The sequence below is a fragment of the Schistocerca americana genome, chromosome X (assembly GCF_021461395.2).
Source record: "Schistocerca americana isolate TAMUIC-IGC-003095 chromosome X, iqSchAmer2.1, whole genome shotgun sequence".
Lineage (NCBI taxonomy): Eukaryota > Metazoa > Arthropoda > Insecta > Orthoptera > Acrididae > Schistocerca > Schistocerca americana.
In genome coordinates, this window is record NC_060130.1 from 391938041 (window position 1) to 391957427 (window position 19387).

The window sequence follows — 19387 nt, forward strand, 5'->3', positions numbered from 1 at the left end:
TAAAAATTCGGACTGGTGGGATTTGAATGTGAGGGCCTTTAAAGTTCAATTTTAAGATTTTCTCTAGTAACTCTTAATTCACGTTAATTTGAAAGCCACAGTTTGTAGCAAAACTGTTTCCCAGTACCAAATTAAACTACGTTTAATTTCCTACAAAGTAGGGCCTACTCATTTCCTTTTCCTCAGCGACTAACAGTTTCCGCCTTACAGGGGATGAAAAAAATCACATATTATTAAAAATATTCTTTTAATGGTAGTAAATAAAGGTTTATCCCCAAATAAAATCAATTAAAAACAAATTAAGTGTGCATACAATGTCTAAGTGCAGTAGAGCCATATTAAAGGATAAATTGTGTTCCGAGTATGTAACAAGGTGAAGGGGGCAGACGGATGTGTGAGACAGAAGCATAAGGGAAGGCAGGTCGCTAAGTTGTGCTTGTGCATTTCCATCCATCATAGGTCTGCAGAATGAAGATCGAGGAGGTGATTCCTCATTCTTTCTACCCCACTATGTCACAAGAGGCGGCTGCAGGGTGTTTCACAAGGTTATACCGACCCTCCGCAGGGCACCTTATGAATCACTGATGACAAAGTGTGCACACATCTCCAGGGGTGTATATTTTTCAAAAAGTGCATTAACACTACATGGAATACAGATATGTGCTCCTAATAATACTGATACAAGTAACTCATATTGACAGGGCATGCATGAATCTCTGTACTTTGTTCTACATTGTTAGAGGAGAAACTGATTCTTAGTCATCCTGTAAAGCTTCTTCTGCAAAAGGCAACTTCTTCTCCAACAGAGAGGGCTGCTCGCTTTTCAGTTTACAGACACACTATACCTCTTGCACATTTCCTGCCCGGTTCTCTTAGGTTAGTAGACAAAATAACTTCACTGAGCTCTTGTTAATATACTGGAGCTATTTTCACTTTATTAAATGAGTGCTTTGTGCATGTGTTAAGTAAGCTTTCGTATACAATACATTCACGTAAACAATGTCTAAGAAGTGTTTAATTTGTAAGTGTGATGTTATCAGTGACCACTCTAATGTTGGTGATTAGATTGCTAAATGTAACTACCAGCTGCTGTCTACCATTGACAACATATTGTAAAGCCACATAATCTTTTTGCAGTCACTCTGTGGCGAATTAATGAATGATGAGAAAGTTATTGTACTTGTCTCACCATTGTTTGTATGCTGCACAAATCTCTTCCAGTCAGGAAGTGTTTGCACTTCTCCAGTGGGCTGCAACGAGTCAAGTCACTTGTCACACATCAAAAGTATATTTCCCAAAAGGATATGATTATGTCTGATCGAATGTGACTGGTCATATTGAATTCTATAACAGTAATCTGCTGTAATGCATTGATTGACTTGTGTTGAAGTAGCTCAAGCTACGTAACACCTAGGTGACCTACTTCTGTTACAGAAAGATGCAATTTAAGCCTCTGGGCATCTTCATATTTGGGAGAACTGATGCTGAAGTGATGAATCTTTTACGACTCATGCTGCGAAAAATATTCCACGCAGTGATAGTGGAGAGAATGAAATCGACATTTTTAAATACATATTGCCAGCATGTTACACTAGTGACAGGCTGTTCAGTGCGGTAGAAAACTGACAGCTCCAGCTGTTGACCTTTTTCACATAACAATTGCTCACTTAACTGCCAGTAAGTACTCACTCAATAAGCTGAAAATAATGATACTATATAAACATTAGCTCAGTAAAGTTATTTTGTCTACTCACATAAGAGAACTACACAGGAAATGGTGGGGAAGTACAGCCTCTCTGTAAACATTATCGAGCAGCACTCTTAGTGGTGGAAGTTGCCTTTCCGCGAAGAATACTACAACTGTTATATAGGATGACTAAGAATCAATTTTTACCTCTAGCACTGTAGAACAGCGTGCAGAGATTTACGTATATTCTGTCCATGCGTGCTTCTTGTGTTGGTATTAGCAGTAATTCATATCTGCATTCCATGTAGTGTTAATGTATTTTGTGGAAAATAAACATCCCCCAGGCATGCCTGTGCACTGTGCCACTAGTGATTCATAAGGAGTGCTGTGGAGGGTTCGTATACCTCTGTGAAACATCCTGTAGTTGTTTCTTGGGATACAGTAGGGTAGATGGAGTTGGGAATCATCTTCTCGATATTCAGTTTACAGACCTATGGAGAAGAAAAGCCAATGAACACCATCTGGCGACCTACCTTCTCTTGTGCTTGTACTGCACATCCCCTTCATCACATTACAATCCCAGTACACATTTTATTGCTTAATATGGCTCTACTGCACTTAGACATCTAACAAACATTTAATATTTGTTTCTGACCAACTTCATTTAAAGATAAGCATTAATTTTATACTGCTAAAAAATACTTCTAATAATCTGCAATTTTTCCATCCCCTGGAAGGCAGAAACTGTTAGTCCTAGAGAAAAAAAATGAGTGAGACCTTACAGAACTTGCTACTGAACTAAACCAGATTATAGAGGAAATATTAAATATTACCAGAAGCTAAGTCTGTAACTGTGTTGGGTGCTCTTTCACAGGGATAATGTAAAAATGGGCCAATTCCTACTGGATTTAGTATATATATATATATATATATATATATATATATGAGGATGAGGTGACTTACTGAACGAAAGCGCTGGCAGGTCGATAGACACACAAACAAACACACAAAATTCAAGCTTTCGCAACAAACTGTTGCCTCATCAGGAAAGAGGGAAGGAGAGGGGAAGACGAAAGGAAGTGGGTTTTAAGGGAGAGGGTAAGGAGTCATTCCAATCCCGGGAGCGGAAAGACTTACCTTAGGGGGAAAAAAGGACAGGTATACACTCGCACACACGCACATACCCATCCATACATACAGACACAAGCAGACATATTTAGCTTTGTCTTTAAATATGTCTGCTTGTGTCTGTATGTGTGGATGGATATGTGCGTGTGTGCGAGTGTATACCTGTCCTTTTTTCCCCCTAAGGTAAGTCTTTCCGCTCCCGGGATTGGAATGACTCCTTACCCTCTCCCTTAAAACCCACTTCCTTTCGTCTTCCCCTCTCCTTCCCTCTTTCCTGATGAGGCAACAGTTTGTTGCGAAAGCTTGAATTTTGTGTGTATGTTTGTGTTTGTTTGTGTGTCTATCGACCTGCCAGCGCTTTCGTTTGGTAAGTCACCTCATCTTTGTTTTTATATATAATTTTTCCCACGTGGAATGTTTCCTTCTATATATATATATATATATATATATATATATATATATATATATATATATATATACACACACAATAAATAAAAATTGACGAATTGCACATACAAAAGGAACACACACAAAATGTAGAATTTAAACAACAGATATACTTTTGATGTGTGACACTGTAAATATAGCAGAATGCACAACAAAACTGACAAATACAATACATGATACTCGTAACTCTGAAGCAGAATCATTAATACCAGCTTACAATGAAAATAGTTTAATGTTACTACATGTTAATGTATTCATTCATTAATCAGTTTTCTTCTATATTAGCAGGTCCTTTGCCTCTCCGTTTTCTGCAATCCACTGCTTCCTTCGTAAGGCTGCTGTATATTGTACTGTCCATCATGTCATCCAGTATCTGAAATCTCTTCCTTCCTTGCTTGCTTCCTTTTCCCTTCTACATGACCTTCTAAAACTGTTTTTATCAGTACGTCACTCTTTCTTAATATTTGCCCAATCCAATTTCTTTTTCTTCTTTTTATTACACCTAGTACCTGTCTTTTCTCTCCTACTCTTCTCAGTACATCTTCATTTTTTACTCTGTCCATCCAACTTATTCTTTCCATCCTCCGCCATGTCCACATCTCAAAAGCCTTTCTCTGTCTTTCTTCCTCAAAGTCCATGTTTCAGTGCCATACAGAAGAACACTCCATACAAAACATTTTATGAGTCTTTTCCTCAGTTCTCTGTCCAGACTGCTGCAGAAAATTCTCCTTTTCTTATAAAATGCCTTTTTTGCCATTGCTATCCATGTTTTAATTTCTGTACTGCACTTCCAGTTGATGTCTATCCTACTTCCAAGATACTTCAAATTTTGCACCTGTTTTAATATTTCTCCATTCAGCATAATTTTTATTTCTTTATTTCCTTTTAGTGCTAATACCTCTGTTTTCTTTGTGTTAATTTTCATTCCACATTTTTTTCCGTTACCGTCAATGGTGTCCACTAAACCCATAATTCTTTTTCCCTTGGGGCTAGAAGGACCATGTCATCAGCAAACCTCAAACACCCTACTCGCCTTCCTCCAATTACTACTCCTTAGCCATCTAATGAGCATTGGTCAATCATATTTTCCAAGTAGAGGTTGAATAGGGTAGGTGATAGCATCCTTGTCTTACTCCTTTTCCTAGTGCGACCCAGTTTGTACTTTCTCCTCTCACTTTAACTGAGGCTTTTTGATTCAGATATAATGAGTTTACAAGTCTTCTGGTTTTCCAGTTCACTCTCTTTTCCCTCATCATAGGTGCCAGTTGTCCCAAGCCACATTGCCAAATGCCTTTTCTAGATTGATGAATCACATATAGAGGTCTCTTCCTTTTTCAATAAACCTTTCTCCCAAGACTTGTAGCAGCCCTATTGCGTCTCTGGTGCCCGTATTCCGTCTAAAGCCAAACTGCTCCCCTCAGGCCATTCACCACCGTCATATTTTATTACATAACCTCAATATTTCTCTAATTCCATCTTAGTTCAAGAATTTTAATATTTATCCCGGTATCATATCTGTACCTACTGATTTCTCATTTTCATTGCAGCTATGGCAAATTTAACTACTTCAATTATGATGGTTGGTCCTTTCTCATCATCACTTGCACTGTTTAGCGATTCCAATTCCAGAGCTTCTGGTTTGTGATCTGTGTTATATTGCTCTTTTACATATCCTTCCCATCTCTGAAGAATGTCGCGATCTTTGTACGCTACCTTTTCGTCTTTACCCAAAGTTTCCATAGTAGCACTTACTCCTCTGTTTTGATCCCATGTCATAGTCTTTACTCTGTTGTATAGTAAGTCTTATCTTCCCTTCCAGTCCAGTTCTTCAACTGCATCACATTCCTCTTTTAGCCATTTTTCCTAGCCTGCTCTGTTTCTCTTCACAGTTCATTATTTAATCTTTGGTACATCTTTCTTGCATCTTCAGTGTTTTTGTTTTTAAATTTTCTTCTGTCTCCATCTTGGAAATCATTTCTTGTGTAACCCATGGTTGTTTTACCCTTTTCCCTTTTACATATCAGTCCTTAAAAAATAAATATCTAGAACTAAAATACTGGTTGGAAAAGATAAATTGTAGTGTGCTTATGGTAAATGAACACTCATTATCATATGGAGAATTATAGAGACCTATACTAGATGGCAATAAACTAGATTTCTGTAGAACAGACATAAAATGTGGAACCTCTGTCTGCATTAATAAAAGGTAACTGTAAAGTCTGTGGCTTAAGCATGTGACTGGGCCACTGGCCCGACTGTAGATGAAGTACAGTCTTTCAACAATATGGCAATAGGAGGGGGGCGGATGGCAGGCCCATTGCCCCACATGTATTATACGTCCACCCCGTGATAGATCCCAGTACTCTTTTCATAGCAGGTTGAGTGGAATTAGAGCTGTCCCGGAGTGTATCGACTGATGAAAAATCCCTGCTCCTATCTGGGACTGAAGTCATGAAGTCCAGTGTTCTATGTGCTAGACCACCAGGTCCACATCTACATTAAAAAACACTTAAAGTAAATTATAAAATTGTAAATGCACATGATCTCTGTACAGAATCTTATTTTGAAGTTGCAACTGTACTGTTTCCAAAACTAGAAATTGTAGTTGTCTCTGTGTACCATACTCCCAATCGCAATGAAGACTTGTTTTTAGTAAGTATTGCTTCTCAAAAATAAAAATCGTAGAGTGAGAATGATAACACACTGTTACATTAATATCAATATTAGGGTTAAAAGGGTAGCTATAAGCTATTTACTTAACACATTAAGATACTTAAATTTTACTGCACAAATTACAAGCCCACCAGGCTGACTGCATGTCTGGAGAGAGTTATTTTCACTTACGCAGAATGCAATCTAATTAAATTAAAATAGGTATTTTTAACCATGAAAGCTGTGGCTTAACAATTCCCCTAGATAATAAAGCACATACCTGTCAGACGAGAGTAAATAGATCCATTAATGAACAGAAGTTAAAAAAAAATTAAGATCTAGGTTAAGATTAACCGAGTGGAATGAAATAATTACACATGGTATGGACACTAACGTGTTAACCACAAGATTTTTAGGTATGCTAACTTAAGTCTATAAAGAGAAATGCCATCAGCATTATAAGAATTACTGGAAGTGAAATCCACATTCTAAACCAAGGAGTTAAAGAAATTGGTACCCATCACAACCAAATAATATAAGAATCTCAATGCTCCTGTATTATGGTAAATCACACTACGCAGATAAATACGCAATTATGAAAAAGCATTACATGTCAACAATCAATGCAGCAAAAATGCAAGGCCAATGATAGACACATTCTTAAATTTTTAAAGAAATGTAAATCAGCTTATGAAGTCACAAAAACATAAATAAATAGTCAAAAGGAAGGCTGCAATATTCTAATTCCTTGGGAGTGATAAAATATATACTTCACCAATATTATCCTAGAAACTAACACTGTAGGTGATGTGAGCAAGGCAGAAGCACTACTGGCACCACTGCACAATAAAGCAACTTACAGTTTTCAATAGAGTCATTTAATTTGTGAAAAGGTCAGTGAAGCTACAGGCAAACTCGGTAATTCCTGACCTGAATGATTACTATAGCCAGTGTGCCCGCTCTCTCACTTTCTTTCGGTCAAGGGACTACACAACTAGGTCATCAGACCCTTGATCCAGGAGCAGTTCATTTGGAATTAGTTGACACCCGAGAAGTATGTTTTCTGATGATGAAAGTATGAAGGAGCAGGAAGAATGAGGCACTGACGGCAATATGATGGCAGAGCTTAGAAAGAATTTATGGAGAAGTGAATGGATCAGGCCAGTATGAAGGTCAGAGCAGACAAGGGCTCACAGCTCACTCAATGGCGAAGAAGTCCCACCCAGCATCTGACCCCTGCCAGCCCAATGAAGGGGGAAGACAGTTGCACAGCAAAGAATGTCTTTAGTCAGCAGATTCAGAACAGTAAAAGCGGGAAGGCTAAAAATGCAATAGACATCAGTTGGACTGTCAATAAAAAGAAGAGAGAAATAAAAGAGACAGTAGGCGAGTGTCCCAGAGGCTCTGCATGTGACAGGAAATGTCCCCGCCCACAGCTGTCCCATTCCTGCTGCAGTGTAGGTAAGGCATTAAAGAGCTCCAACTATAACAGAGTACTACCTCTTAAATAAAAACACAGGGTGCAGCAGGAAAGGAGATAAAATATATCCTAAAGCAATTAAAAAAGCGTAAGAGAAGGATGAAAGAGTGAGCTGGTCAAGGAGGTATCGTTGGAGGACCCTCAGACTCATCATGGGGCACGAGACACCCCAGCCCCAATCCAAACTACCCTGCCCCAGCCGAGGGTAGCTTAAAGCTTTGTATCTGAAAGTAAAAAATCAATTTCGTGGAGAACCAGTTCAACCATCCATGAATCATCCACCAATGTTTATGGCAAAGAATTCAAGATGCCATGCTTAGGACGGAGGGCCAGAAAGAGCAGAGAATTCCACTATGATACGAGTTACTGTTTTTATGGCTCCACACTACAACGTGGAAGTAGCTCATTATGTAAAATAAAACTATGGGTTAGACTGGTTCGACCAATGTCGGGCAGTGGATTCCTTTTGGAAGGAAAGGAAAGAAGAGCTCCATGCAGCAGCAATCTCTTCGACGGCACAGAGTATATTAGAGGGGGGCACAGCAGACAACCACATGTCATTCCATATACAAGTCAGCAAATTTGGACCTCAGATCTGTAAAGCAAATGGGACACAAGTATTCACTCTATTGCCAAATGGTCAGCCACTTCATTCCCTGGGCTGCCCACTTGACATGGGACACAGAGAAAGACAACTGAGCAGCCAGTATAACGAAGTTCAGCAAGAAGATTATGAATATCAGAGATCATAGGGCGACAAGAGTGACACTGGTCACCCGCCTGAAGACTGTTAATTAAGTCACTACACATTAAGATGCAGTCAAGGGAGGTCCATTTAATAAAGCAGAGGGCTCTGATAACAGCTGTCAGCACTGCTGTATGAACACTACATGTTCCTGGTAACAAATTGTGTTACTGGCAGATAGGGTATGTAAAAGAATATCCTGTCTTATCCCATGTTTTTACAGCTGTCAGTGTAAAAGATTGTTCACCCTGACACTCCTCAAGAGGCTGAAAGCTCATTGGCAAGAGAGATTTTAAGACCTTGAAATAGACAGGTCCTAATTCATGGCTTGAGCAGCAAACAAGGGCAGATGCGAGAGAAAACACGATGAGCACATTCCAGGGAGGAGAGGCGGAGATCCTAGCAGATAGCTCTGAGGTGCATTCCAATTGGTAATTCCACCTGAGGGCAGGAATTAGGAAGTGAATGCCCCCAGTATGCACAAAGAATGGGATATGTTGGGTGAGGAAGGAATTGTCGAATGGCAACTGCATATGTTAACGACAGTTGGTACCATCAGAACTGAAGAGGGGAGATATCCACTTAGACAAGAAGACTGTGTACAGGACTAGTCCCCAAAGGCACCAGTGGCTTAAAACTACACAATGATGGGCTGGGTCAAACAATTACAAAGCTGATGGTGCTGCCAATGCATAAACCTGGCATGCATAGTCCAGTTGGGATGAGGTCAGGGCCTGGTAAATGTGGAGAACAGTAGCATGACCTGCACACCAAGGGTTGTGGGCACTGAATCTGGAAACTTACAAAAAAATGAAATGTTCTTTTATAGTAACACTTCTAAAACTCCCTATTCACAATATTTTCCTGCAACCTATTAGAAATGTAAACAGTTGTGACCTCATGCTCATCGAAACATGGCCCACAAGAAAGACTCATTGAAAGCAGTTTGTTGTTACATAGTATATCATAATCTTTGAAACATATTGCTGTTGGCAGATGTTCGTGTTGCACTGTTTTTTGATTACATAAATGGCACTTTTTTTTGCAACTAAAGTTTTATTTTGGTGTTTTCTTCTCATTTATGTCTTATTGCTGCATTATTATTTTGGAGAAGCTGGCTAAAGTAAAATTCTTTGTTGGAGTATCAGTGGTTACCAGTCAAAATTATAAAAATTTTACTGAAAACTGAAACAATGAGAAATTCCTGGAATCCTAAGAACTTCCAATGTTTTTCCTGGATTTCTCCCAGATGAAAAAATTCCCAGGTTTTTTCTGGTTGTTCCGGGGCGTATACACCCTGATTTATACGGGGAAAAAAGCTATCAGAGGCATTGTGGGACTAGCACCATAGAAATCGTGTAGCCACTACTTCAAGGAAATTAATTATTATGACACTCCCTAGCACATACGTTTATAGTTGCCTAGTACAAGGTGCATTCAAGTTCTAAGGCCTCCGATTTTTTTTCTAATTAACTACTCACCCGAAATCGATGAAACTGGCGTTACTTCTCGACGTAATCGCCCTGCAGACGTACACATTTTACACAACGCTGACGCCATGATTCCATGGCAGCAGCGAAGGCTTCTTTAGGAGTCTGTTTTGACCACTGGAAAATCGCTGAGGCAATAGCAGCACGGCTGGTGAATGTGCGGCCACGGAGAGTGTCTTTCATTGTTGGAAAAAGCCAAAAGTCACTAGGAGCCAGGTCAGGTGAGTAGGGAGCATGAGGAATCACTTCAAAGTTGTTATCACGAAAAAACTGTTGCGTAACGTTAGCTCGATGTGCGGGTGCGTTGTCTTGGTGAAACAGCACACGCGCAGCCCTTCCCGGACGTTTTTTTGTTGCAGTGCAGGAAGGAATTTGTTCTTCACAACATTTTCGTAGGATGCACCTGTTACCGTAGTGCCCTTTGGAACTCAATGGGTAAGGATTATGCCCTCGCTGTCCCAGAACATGGACACCATCATTTTTTCAGCACTGGCGGTTACCCGAAATTTTTTTGGTGGCGGTGAATCTGTGTGCTTCCACTGAGCTGGCTGGCACTGTTTCTGAATTGAAAAATGGCATTCACGTCTCATCCAGTGTCACAACCGACGAAAAGAAAGTCCCATTCATGCTGTCGTTGCACGTCAACATTGCTTGGCAACATGATGCACGGGCAGCCATGTGGTCGTCCGTCAGCATTCGTGGCACCCACCTGGATGACACTTTTCGCATTTTCAGCTCGTCATGCAGGATTGTGTGCACAGAACCCACAGAAATGCCAACTCTGGAGGCGATCTGTTCAACAGTCATTCGGCGATCCCCCAAAACAATTCTCTCCACTTTCTCGATCATGTCGTCAGACCGGCTTGTGCGAGCTCGAGGTTGTTTCGGTTTTTTGTCACACGATGTTCTGCCTTCATTAAACTGTCGCACCCACGACTGCACTTTCGACACATCCATAACTCCATCACCACACGTCTCCTTCAACTGTCAATGAATTTCAATTGGTTTCACACCACGCAAATTCAGAAAACAAATGATTGCACGCTGTTCAAGTAAGGAAAACATCGCCATTTTAAGTATTTAAAACAGTTCTCATTCTCGCTGCTGGCAGTAAAATTCCATCTGTCGTACGGTGCTGACATCTTTGGGACATATTGACAATGAATGCGGCCTCATTTTAAAACAATGCGCATGTTTCTATCTCTTTCCAGTCCGGAGAAAAAAAAAATCGGAGGCCTTAGAACTTGAATGCACCTCGTATATGCTAAAATCTGTGTAACTCTCACCTTAGGATGTCAATAGAGCAACATAAAACAAGAAATGGACACACATATGACAAACAAAATGTCAGACTAGCAAATGTTCACAACAGTTCTAAATATACCTCATCACATCTTTTAACAAACTGCCTAATAATAGCCACTTAGTGCCTTTGACCAAATTCACTAACATAACAACAAAATCAGTAAAACGCAAAGCATTTTATACAGTGAAGGAATTTGATAAACGTATAATAGATGACTTGAAATTTTGATTCTGGAGCACCTACATAAAAATATAAATTGTAGTACAGAGTGTACCAAAAAGAATCACGATTTCAAAAACTAACTATTATGTTATCTGAGGTATTTGTGTGTGAACAAAATACTGCTGGAAAGAGCAGACTCTCGAGTTTTACATCTCATGGGCAGCACAACCTTTTTTTTAAAAAAAAAAAAAAAAAAAAAAAAAAAAAAAAAAAAAAAAAAAAAAAAAAAAAAAAAAAACCACTGAGTTTCCCATTCGTCAAAAACCAAAATTAACTGTATATATTTATTAGTTACAGAAAAAAAGAAGTGCCAAATCGGATGATTCTTTTTGATATACCATGTATTTTTCTGATGTTACTAATGTGATGTGTTGATTCATTGTGGCATACTGTCTTGGCAAAGAAAAGCTTATATAACAATGCATATTACTAATTTAACAACTTCGGTTAATCCCTTCATTAGGCAAGAAGCCATGTAAGAATATTGTAACGTTTTAACTATACAGGCATATAAACGTTATATGACGACACCAATTGAACGTAACCATGTATACTCACTTTTCGGTCCATTAGTTAACAACATGTATGTTCCATGGATCATAACTGCCATATCTCTCTACAATGTGAACAAGTCAGCTTTACAGTTCCAGTATACTTTCTAAGCCTAAAACAGTATTTTTCTTTCATACATACATCCCTTAAAAAAAAAAAAAAAAAAAAAAAAAAAAAAAAAAAAAAAAAAAAAAAAAAAAAAAAACCATATTCTTGCACATTCAGATTAGATTCTTCACATCACTGAGTAGATGGTCACAGGATTTTACGGCCGAATACCACACACTTTTTTGTTGCCACACTAAGGTGGACAGAGGGATAGTGTCTATCATTGCTACGAGGTGCATTCAAGTTCTAAGGCCTCCGATTTTTTTTCTCCGGACTGGAAAGAGAGAGAAACATGCGCATTGTTTTAAAATGAAGCCGCGTTCATTGTCAATACGTTCCAGAGATGGCAGCACCGTACGGCAGATGGAATTTTACCGCCAGCAGCGAGAATGAGAACTGTTTCAAATACTTAAAATGGCGACGTTTTCCTTACTTGAACAGCGTGCAATCATTTGTTTTCTGAATTTGCGTGGTCTGAAACGAATCGAAATTCATCGAAAGTTGAAGGAGATATGTGGTGATGGAGTTATGGATGTGTCGAAAGTGCGTTCGTGGGTGCAACAGTTTAATGAAGGCAGAACATCGTGTGACAACAAACCGAAACAACCTCGGGCTCGCACAAGCCGGTCTGACGACATGACCGAGAAAGTGGAGAGAATTGTTTTGGGGGATCGCTGAATGACTGTTGAACAGATCGCCTCCAGAGTTGGCATTTCTGTGGGTTCTGTGCACACAATCCTGCATGACGACCTGAAAATGCGAAAAGTGTCATCCAGTTGGGTGCCACGAATGCTGACGGACGACCACATGGCTGCCCGTGTGGCATGTTGCCAAGCAATGTTGACGCGCAATGACAGCATGAATGGGACTTTCTTTTCGTCAGTTGTGACAATGGATGAGACGTGGATGCCATTTTTCAATCCAGAAACAAAGCGCCAGGCAGCTCAATGGAAGCACACAGATTCACCGCCACCAAAAAAATTTCGGGTAACCGCCAGTGCTGAAAAAATGATGGTGTCCATGTTCTGGGACAGCGAGGGCATAATCCTTACCCATTGAGTTCCAAAGGGCACTACAGTAACAGGTGCATCCTACCCCAATGTTTTGAAGAACAAATTTCTTCCTGCACTGCAACAAAAACGTCCGGGAAGGGCTGCGCGTGTGCTGTTTCACCAAGACAACGCACCCGCACATCGAGCTAACGTTACGCAACAGTTTCTTCGTGATAACAGCTTTGAAATGATTCCTCATGCTCCCTACTCACCTGACCTGGCTCCTAGTGACTTTTGGCTTTTTCCAACAATGAAAGACACTCTCCGTGGCCGCACATTCACCAGCCGTGCTGCTATTGCCTCAGCGATTTTCCAGTGGTCAAAACAGACTCCTAAAGAAGCCTTCGCTGCTGCCATGGAATCATGGCATCAGCGTTGTGTAAAATGTGTACGTCTGCAGGGCGATTACGTCGAGAAGTAACGCAAGTTTCATCGATTTCGGGTGAGTAGTTAATAAGAAAAAAAATCGGTGGCCTTAGAACTTGAATGCACCTCGTACTTCTAGTACTGCATTTATTAATGTTGCTGTTGTTTTCAAACAGTGACCGATTTTTGATAGCACATTTCATAATGAAGTAACTGTATGGTAAGGCTTGTCAGCATGCCCACCAGTTTGAAGAGCTGTCTTCAGAATGTTTTAGAGTGGAAACCTTGTATTTGTTACACACTTTTGTGCTATGAACTCTTCTTTCTCAATTATAAATTGCCCCAGAAAATGACGACATATGACATTAGCAAATGAATGTAGGAAAAGTCAGTCAACATTTTGATATGTTCATCTCTAACATCTGATATTACCCATTATACAAAAACTGCAGAGCAGGGACATTTAAGAAGATTGATCTGAATTACATGTATTGCGTTTTACTGAAGTTAAGTGAACTGTCCATTTGCAGAAAACCAGTTAACTGTAAAGAAAACATACCACAGTTTCAAGTTCTGAATTTACTCGATTAGTCTCCATTCTCAAGATTAGCTATTATTGTGTATACTCCACAGATTTCTTAATTCAACACTCTGCATTCTTTCAGCCTGTCAGGATGAAATCCAGTATTTCAAGATCTCAGAAATTACATATTTAAGCTTCTCTAGAAGAACAGTGTGAATTACGTCAATGAAGATGCTAGTTGGCAATTTTGTCATTTAACTTTAGTATAATCCGATTTGAAAGCTGAAAAATATGTTGTTCTGAGGAAAAATCCTTTGGACTGACTAACAACAAGAACATGGCAAATGCCATCATCCAATTTCCGAGAAATGTCACTCAGTGGAAAAGGAGTCAAAATAAGCACATACATCTTTGCTGATGTGTAGATACTCAACTGTTCCTGAAAAAATGACGGTCAAAGTTTTCAAGATATTTTTGACACACTTAAGTGCCTTTTAAAACATGATACTGTCAGATGAAATGGTGGCTCTGGGATTACCGTTGCAGCTTCTTAATTTTGTGCCCTGTGTTCGAAACACAATTATTACTTTTATTTTTGTTTTTCATTTATATATCCATGTCCACAGAAGATTACTACATGAATGTTTCTTAGCAAATGAAGGGATATAATGGCATTATATTAATTGCAAAATTACAACTGGATTTCACAATGAACGTCATACATTTATTATATAATACATGTGCATATGGTATGTTGAGGAGTTACAATATGTTTGAATTCTCATATTCTGATACTTCAGTCTCACATGAATTCTTATATTTTATTCATAACTTTATTTTTCAGGAAGATTTGGTGCATTCCCTTAGATGACACCAGTTGTGTGAATATTCTAAACACACAAGCATCAGACAATGGCCAGTTTCTCACAGTGACATTTCTTCATATGAATCTCGCTCAGGAAAGAAATTTCATCAACATTGCTGAAGATTTTGTGCATTGGGAATAATTTCGGACCAATCACGCATAACAAATCACTTTTCCGAAAACAGGTGCTTGCATTTGATTATGAATCAAGATACACTAAAGGAATTTCACCAAAAACAATTTCAAATAATTTTCTTATTTAATTCATTCATCTGACATACAATTAGTAGACGAATAAGGACAATGTTATACCAGTATACACTGGAAAACATTTGTGTAGTAATCTTCTACAGACATGGAAATATAAATGAAAAACAAAAATGAAAGTAATATAGTAAACAGGTAATTAAAAAGCTGTGGCACTAACCACTGCGCCACCATTTCATCTGAAGATATCACGTGTACCTCCAAAACTTTAACCATAGTTTTTCAGAAATAGCCCAAATATGTACAGATAACCCAGGGCACACTTTAGCTTATTTTGATCCCTTTTTCACTGAGCAAAGTTTCTGGGAAATCAGGTTATGACATTTACCATGTTCTCCTCTTAAGTATCTTGATCTGGGACATGTGAGTTGTGGTTCTTATCTCTGAGAAGAAGGTAAGTAGTGAGACCTGTCAGTTATTATTAATATTTGTCCTACTGTTCATTGTGACAATGATGAAACAATAGTGTGATAAATACTTGGCAAAAGGAGATGTATCGCCTACAACTTACTTTGTTTCATCTGTCCCTCTAAAGTAGGAGTGGACAATTTCATGAAATGCAACAGCAAGTGGTATGGTGTCAGCCATTCCAATAGTAAGGGGTGATGGTCCTCGTGATGATCCTACTGGAACGCCAGCTGTGCGGAACTCCAAGCTCCCAACACTATCCGCACGGGCAATTGGAGCTGGACTCATTCTCCCACGCGTAGACGGACCCTACAAGTTGAAAGACGAGCACAAAATATTTTCACACAGTGGAAACTATGAATCAGGTGGGGGGTGAGGGGGGGGGGGGCGAGGGGGAGATAGCTCAGTCAAATAAATAGCAAAGTATATATATGAAGGGAAACATTCCACGTAGGAAAAATATATCTAAAAACAAAGATGATGTGACTTACCAAATGAAAGTGCTGGCAGGTCGACAGACACACAAACGAACACAAACGAACACACACACAAAGTTCAAGCTTTCGCAACAAACTGTTGCCTCATCAGGAAAGAGGGAAGGAGAGGGAAAGACGAAAGGAAGTAGGTTTTAAGGGAGAGGGTAAGGAGTCATTCCAATCCCGGGAGCGGAAAGACTTACCTTAGGGGGGGGGGGGGAAAGGACAGGTATACACTCGCACATATCCATCCACACATACAGACACAAGCAGACATATTTTCATATGAAAATATGTCTGCTTGTGTCTGTATGTGTGGATGGATATGTGCGTGTGTGTGTATATATATATATATATATATAGTGATTCAAAAAGAATACCACAACTTTAAAAATGTGTATTTAATGAAAGAAACATAATATAACCTTCTGTTATACATCATTACAAAGAGTATTTAAAAAGGTTTTTTTTTCACTCAAAAACAAGTTCAGAGATGTTCAATACGGCCCCCTCCAGACACACGAGCAATATCAACCCGATACTCCAACTCGTTCCACACTCTCTGTAGCATATCATGCGTAACAGTTTGGATAGCTGCTGTTATTTCTCGTTTCAAATCATCAATGGTGGCTGGGAGAGGTGGCCGAAACACCATATCCTTAACATACCCCCATAAGAAAAAATCGCAGGGGGTAAGATCAGGGCTTCTTGGAGGCCAGTGATGAAGTGCTCTGTCACGGGCTGCCTGGCGGCCGATCCATCGCCTCGGGTAGTTGACGTTCAGGTAGTTACGGACAGATAAGTGCCAATGTGGTGGCGCTCCATCCTGCTGAAATATGAATTGTTGTGCTTCTTGTTCGAGCTGAGGGAACAGCCAATTCTCTAACATCTCCAGATACTTTAGTCCAGTTACAGTAGCACCTTCGAACAAAAAAGGACCAAAAACTTTATTGGCTGAAATGGCACAGAAAACTTTCACCTTAGGCGAGTCTCGTTCATACTGAGTTGTTTCCCGCGGATTCTCAGTGCCCCATATACAGACATTGTGACGGTTGACTTTCCCGTTAGTGAGGAAAGTTGCTTCATCACTAAACACAATCTTTGAAACGAAAGATTCATCTGTTTCCATTTGAGCAAGGATAAAATCACAGAAATCGATTCTTTTAATCTTATCAGCTGCAGACAGTGCTTGAACCAATTTCATATGATAAGGTTTCATAACTAACCTTTTTCGTAGGACTCTCCATACAGTTGATTGTGGAATTTGCAGCTCTCTGCTAGCTCTGCGAGTCGATTTTCCTGGGCTGCGAACAAATGCTTGCTGGATGCGTGCTACATTTTCATCACTCGTTCTCGGCCGTCCAGAACTTTTCCCTTTGCACAGACACCCTTTCTCTGTAAACTGTTATACCAACGTTTAATACACCACCTATCAGGAGGTTTAACACCATACTTCGTTCGAAATGCACGCTGAACAACTGTCGTCGATTCACTTCTGCCGTACTCAATAACACAAAAAGCTTTCTGTCGAGCGGTCGCCATCTTAGCATCAACTGACGCTGACGCCTAGTCAACAGCGCCTCAAGCGAACAAATGTACAACTAAATGAAACTTTATAGCTCCCTTAACTCGCCGACAGATAGTGCTTAGCTCTGCCTTTTGTCGTTGCAGAGTTTTAAATTCCTAAAGTTGTGGTATTCTTTTTGAATCACCCTGTATAACTGAATTATCATACAAGTTAATGAGGAATAATCAAAAATTATATACAATTATTGTCTATTTATGTCAAATTTTATTACATTACCACAACATCAAGGCTTAGTATGTTGGCAACACTTGAGTTGTTATTTAAGCTGTGGAAGACTATAAAATGGAATTTTGTCTTTTCTAAATGAACATACTCATGCTTGCAACACATGACTAACTGAAATCAGGAAAATTAAACTGGTTGATTGAACAGGCTTTTGGATTACTAGGATCTCAGATGACACACTGAGAGACTGATTTTTTAAATGCAGTATATCTAAGATAGTGTTTTGTATTATATTTAATACCTCTCCTCGTCTTGATGGTGGCCTTGGAATTGCAATGGTGCCCTGTGTGGGTGTAGGTGTCTGCCGCGACTGCTTTGGTGGTAAGGCTGGCTGTTGCATTTCCCCAACTTCAGAGAAAAGATCTCCCAGATCTGTACAAAACAAATATTTGAACTATATTTAAGGTGTCTAACATTTGTGTCTGGAAAGTTTTTTAAGTCACCTGTTGCATAATGAAAATTTACATAGAGCAGTTTTGGCAGACCGTCCATTTCTCCAAATCTGTGGCTCCCACAGGGAAATGGCATACCCTATCCAGATAGTGTACAACGAGGAGGAGGAGGAGGAGGAGGAGAGTAATGTTTAATGTTCTGTTGACAACGAGGACACTACAGAGGGAGCATAAGCTTGAATTAGGGAAGGATGGAGAAGGGAAGCAGCCATGCCCTTTTAGAGACCATTTCAGCATTTGCCTGAAATTATTTAGGGCAATCATGGACAACCTAAATCAGGGTACATTACCACAAAGCTTTGCAAGCAAAGTTTTGATATTCCCTAGGATCATAGAAACATTTCTTGTGTAACTGCTGAATTTACAGGAATTGACTATTATCTCTTACAAGGGAACACACAATTTTTCCCCTAAGCTTGATTTTTCTTTTAAGTGTCGATGCTATTTTCTTGATGAAACGTTAAAAACCATTTATATTCATATTAAGAATACCTTCAGGTGATGCAAGATATATGATTGAGCATATCCTCAAAATTTCAGCTTTATATGTTGAACAGAAACTGAGGAAATGTACATTTTGTACAAAAAAAAAGAACACTTATGGAAAATGGAGTCCAAAGTTGAGACATCAAAACTTGTCTACTGCATTTCTTGGATCATCAGTGTCTGGTTTATCTTCCAATTATAATTTCCTCTTGGTACCTTTTGTAGTTAGTCTTGCACCCCCACTGTAGGTCTTTAGCACGTTTTCTGCATTTCTTAGTATACAAATTTCTCATCAGCTGAATAGTGTGACAGCCTACCCCTAAACCTAGAAATTGCGGCACTTCACATTTACTCAAGTTGCCTTGACTAAAATTAGCAATGACATCATAAACCCGAAAGTGTGAAGTGCATATGCCCATAAACACAGTTTTGTGTGAGTGAGTCTAAGTGACACTGTTCACAGAATTATTTGTATACTGTATCCTGCCACGCAAACACTTTGGAAGTGGATCAGTGTTTCTCAAAACTTTGAATAATAGCTTTACTGCCTCTGCAACTGCAATAGACAGACTGTTTCTCTGATTATATTTCTTATCAGTTACTAAACCCTTACCGTTATTTGTACCAGCTTTCCACGTCTGCTGGGCACAGTCCATGCTGAGGTTCGTCATTGGAGAGTGTATGAAAATTCACTGTCCATACAGTTTCCTTCATTGCTTCCACACAATGAGTATTTTGCCTAATTGTTAAATCACAATAATCTTGGGGAGTCTTTGCAGCTGGCAGTGTCAGTCAATTCTTGCTAGCGATTGGTTCCCCATCACTTAGGCAAGTGTCCTCTCCGTGGGACACAGCCTTGTAG

At 39.5% G+C, this 19387-nt stretch overlaps 1 protein-coding gene across 1 annotated transcript in view; it reads right to left on the reverse strand.

Moving 5' to 3' along the window:
- LOC124554738 (F-BAR domain only protein 2-like) overlaps positions 1-19387 on the reverse strand; it is a 280178-nt gene that overhangs the window by 84169 nt on the left and 176622 nt on the right. The window contains exons 13-14 of the mRNA XM_047128385.1: positions 17829-17959; positions 15402-15607 (exon numbers count right to left, since the gene is read on the reverse strand). Of these exons, the coding sequence (XP_046984341.1) occupies positions 15402-15607; positions 17829-17959 (337 nt within the window). The remainder of the gene's footprint in view (positions 1-15401; positions 15608-17828; positions 17960-19387) is intronic.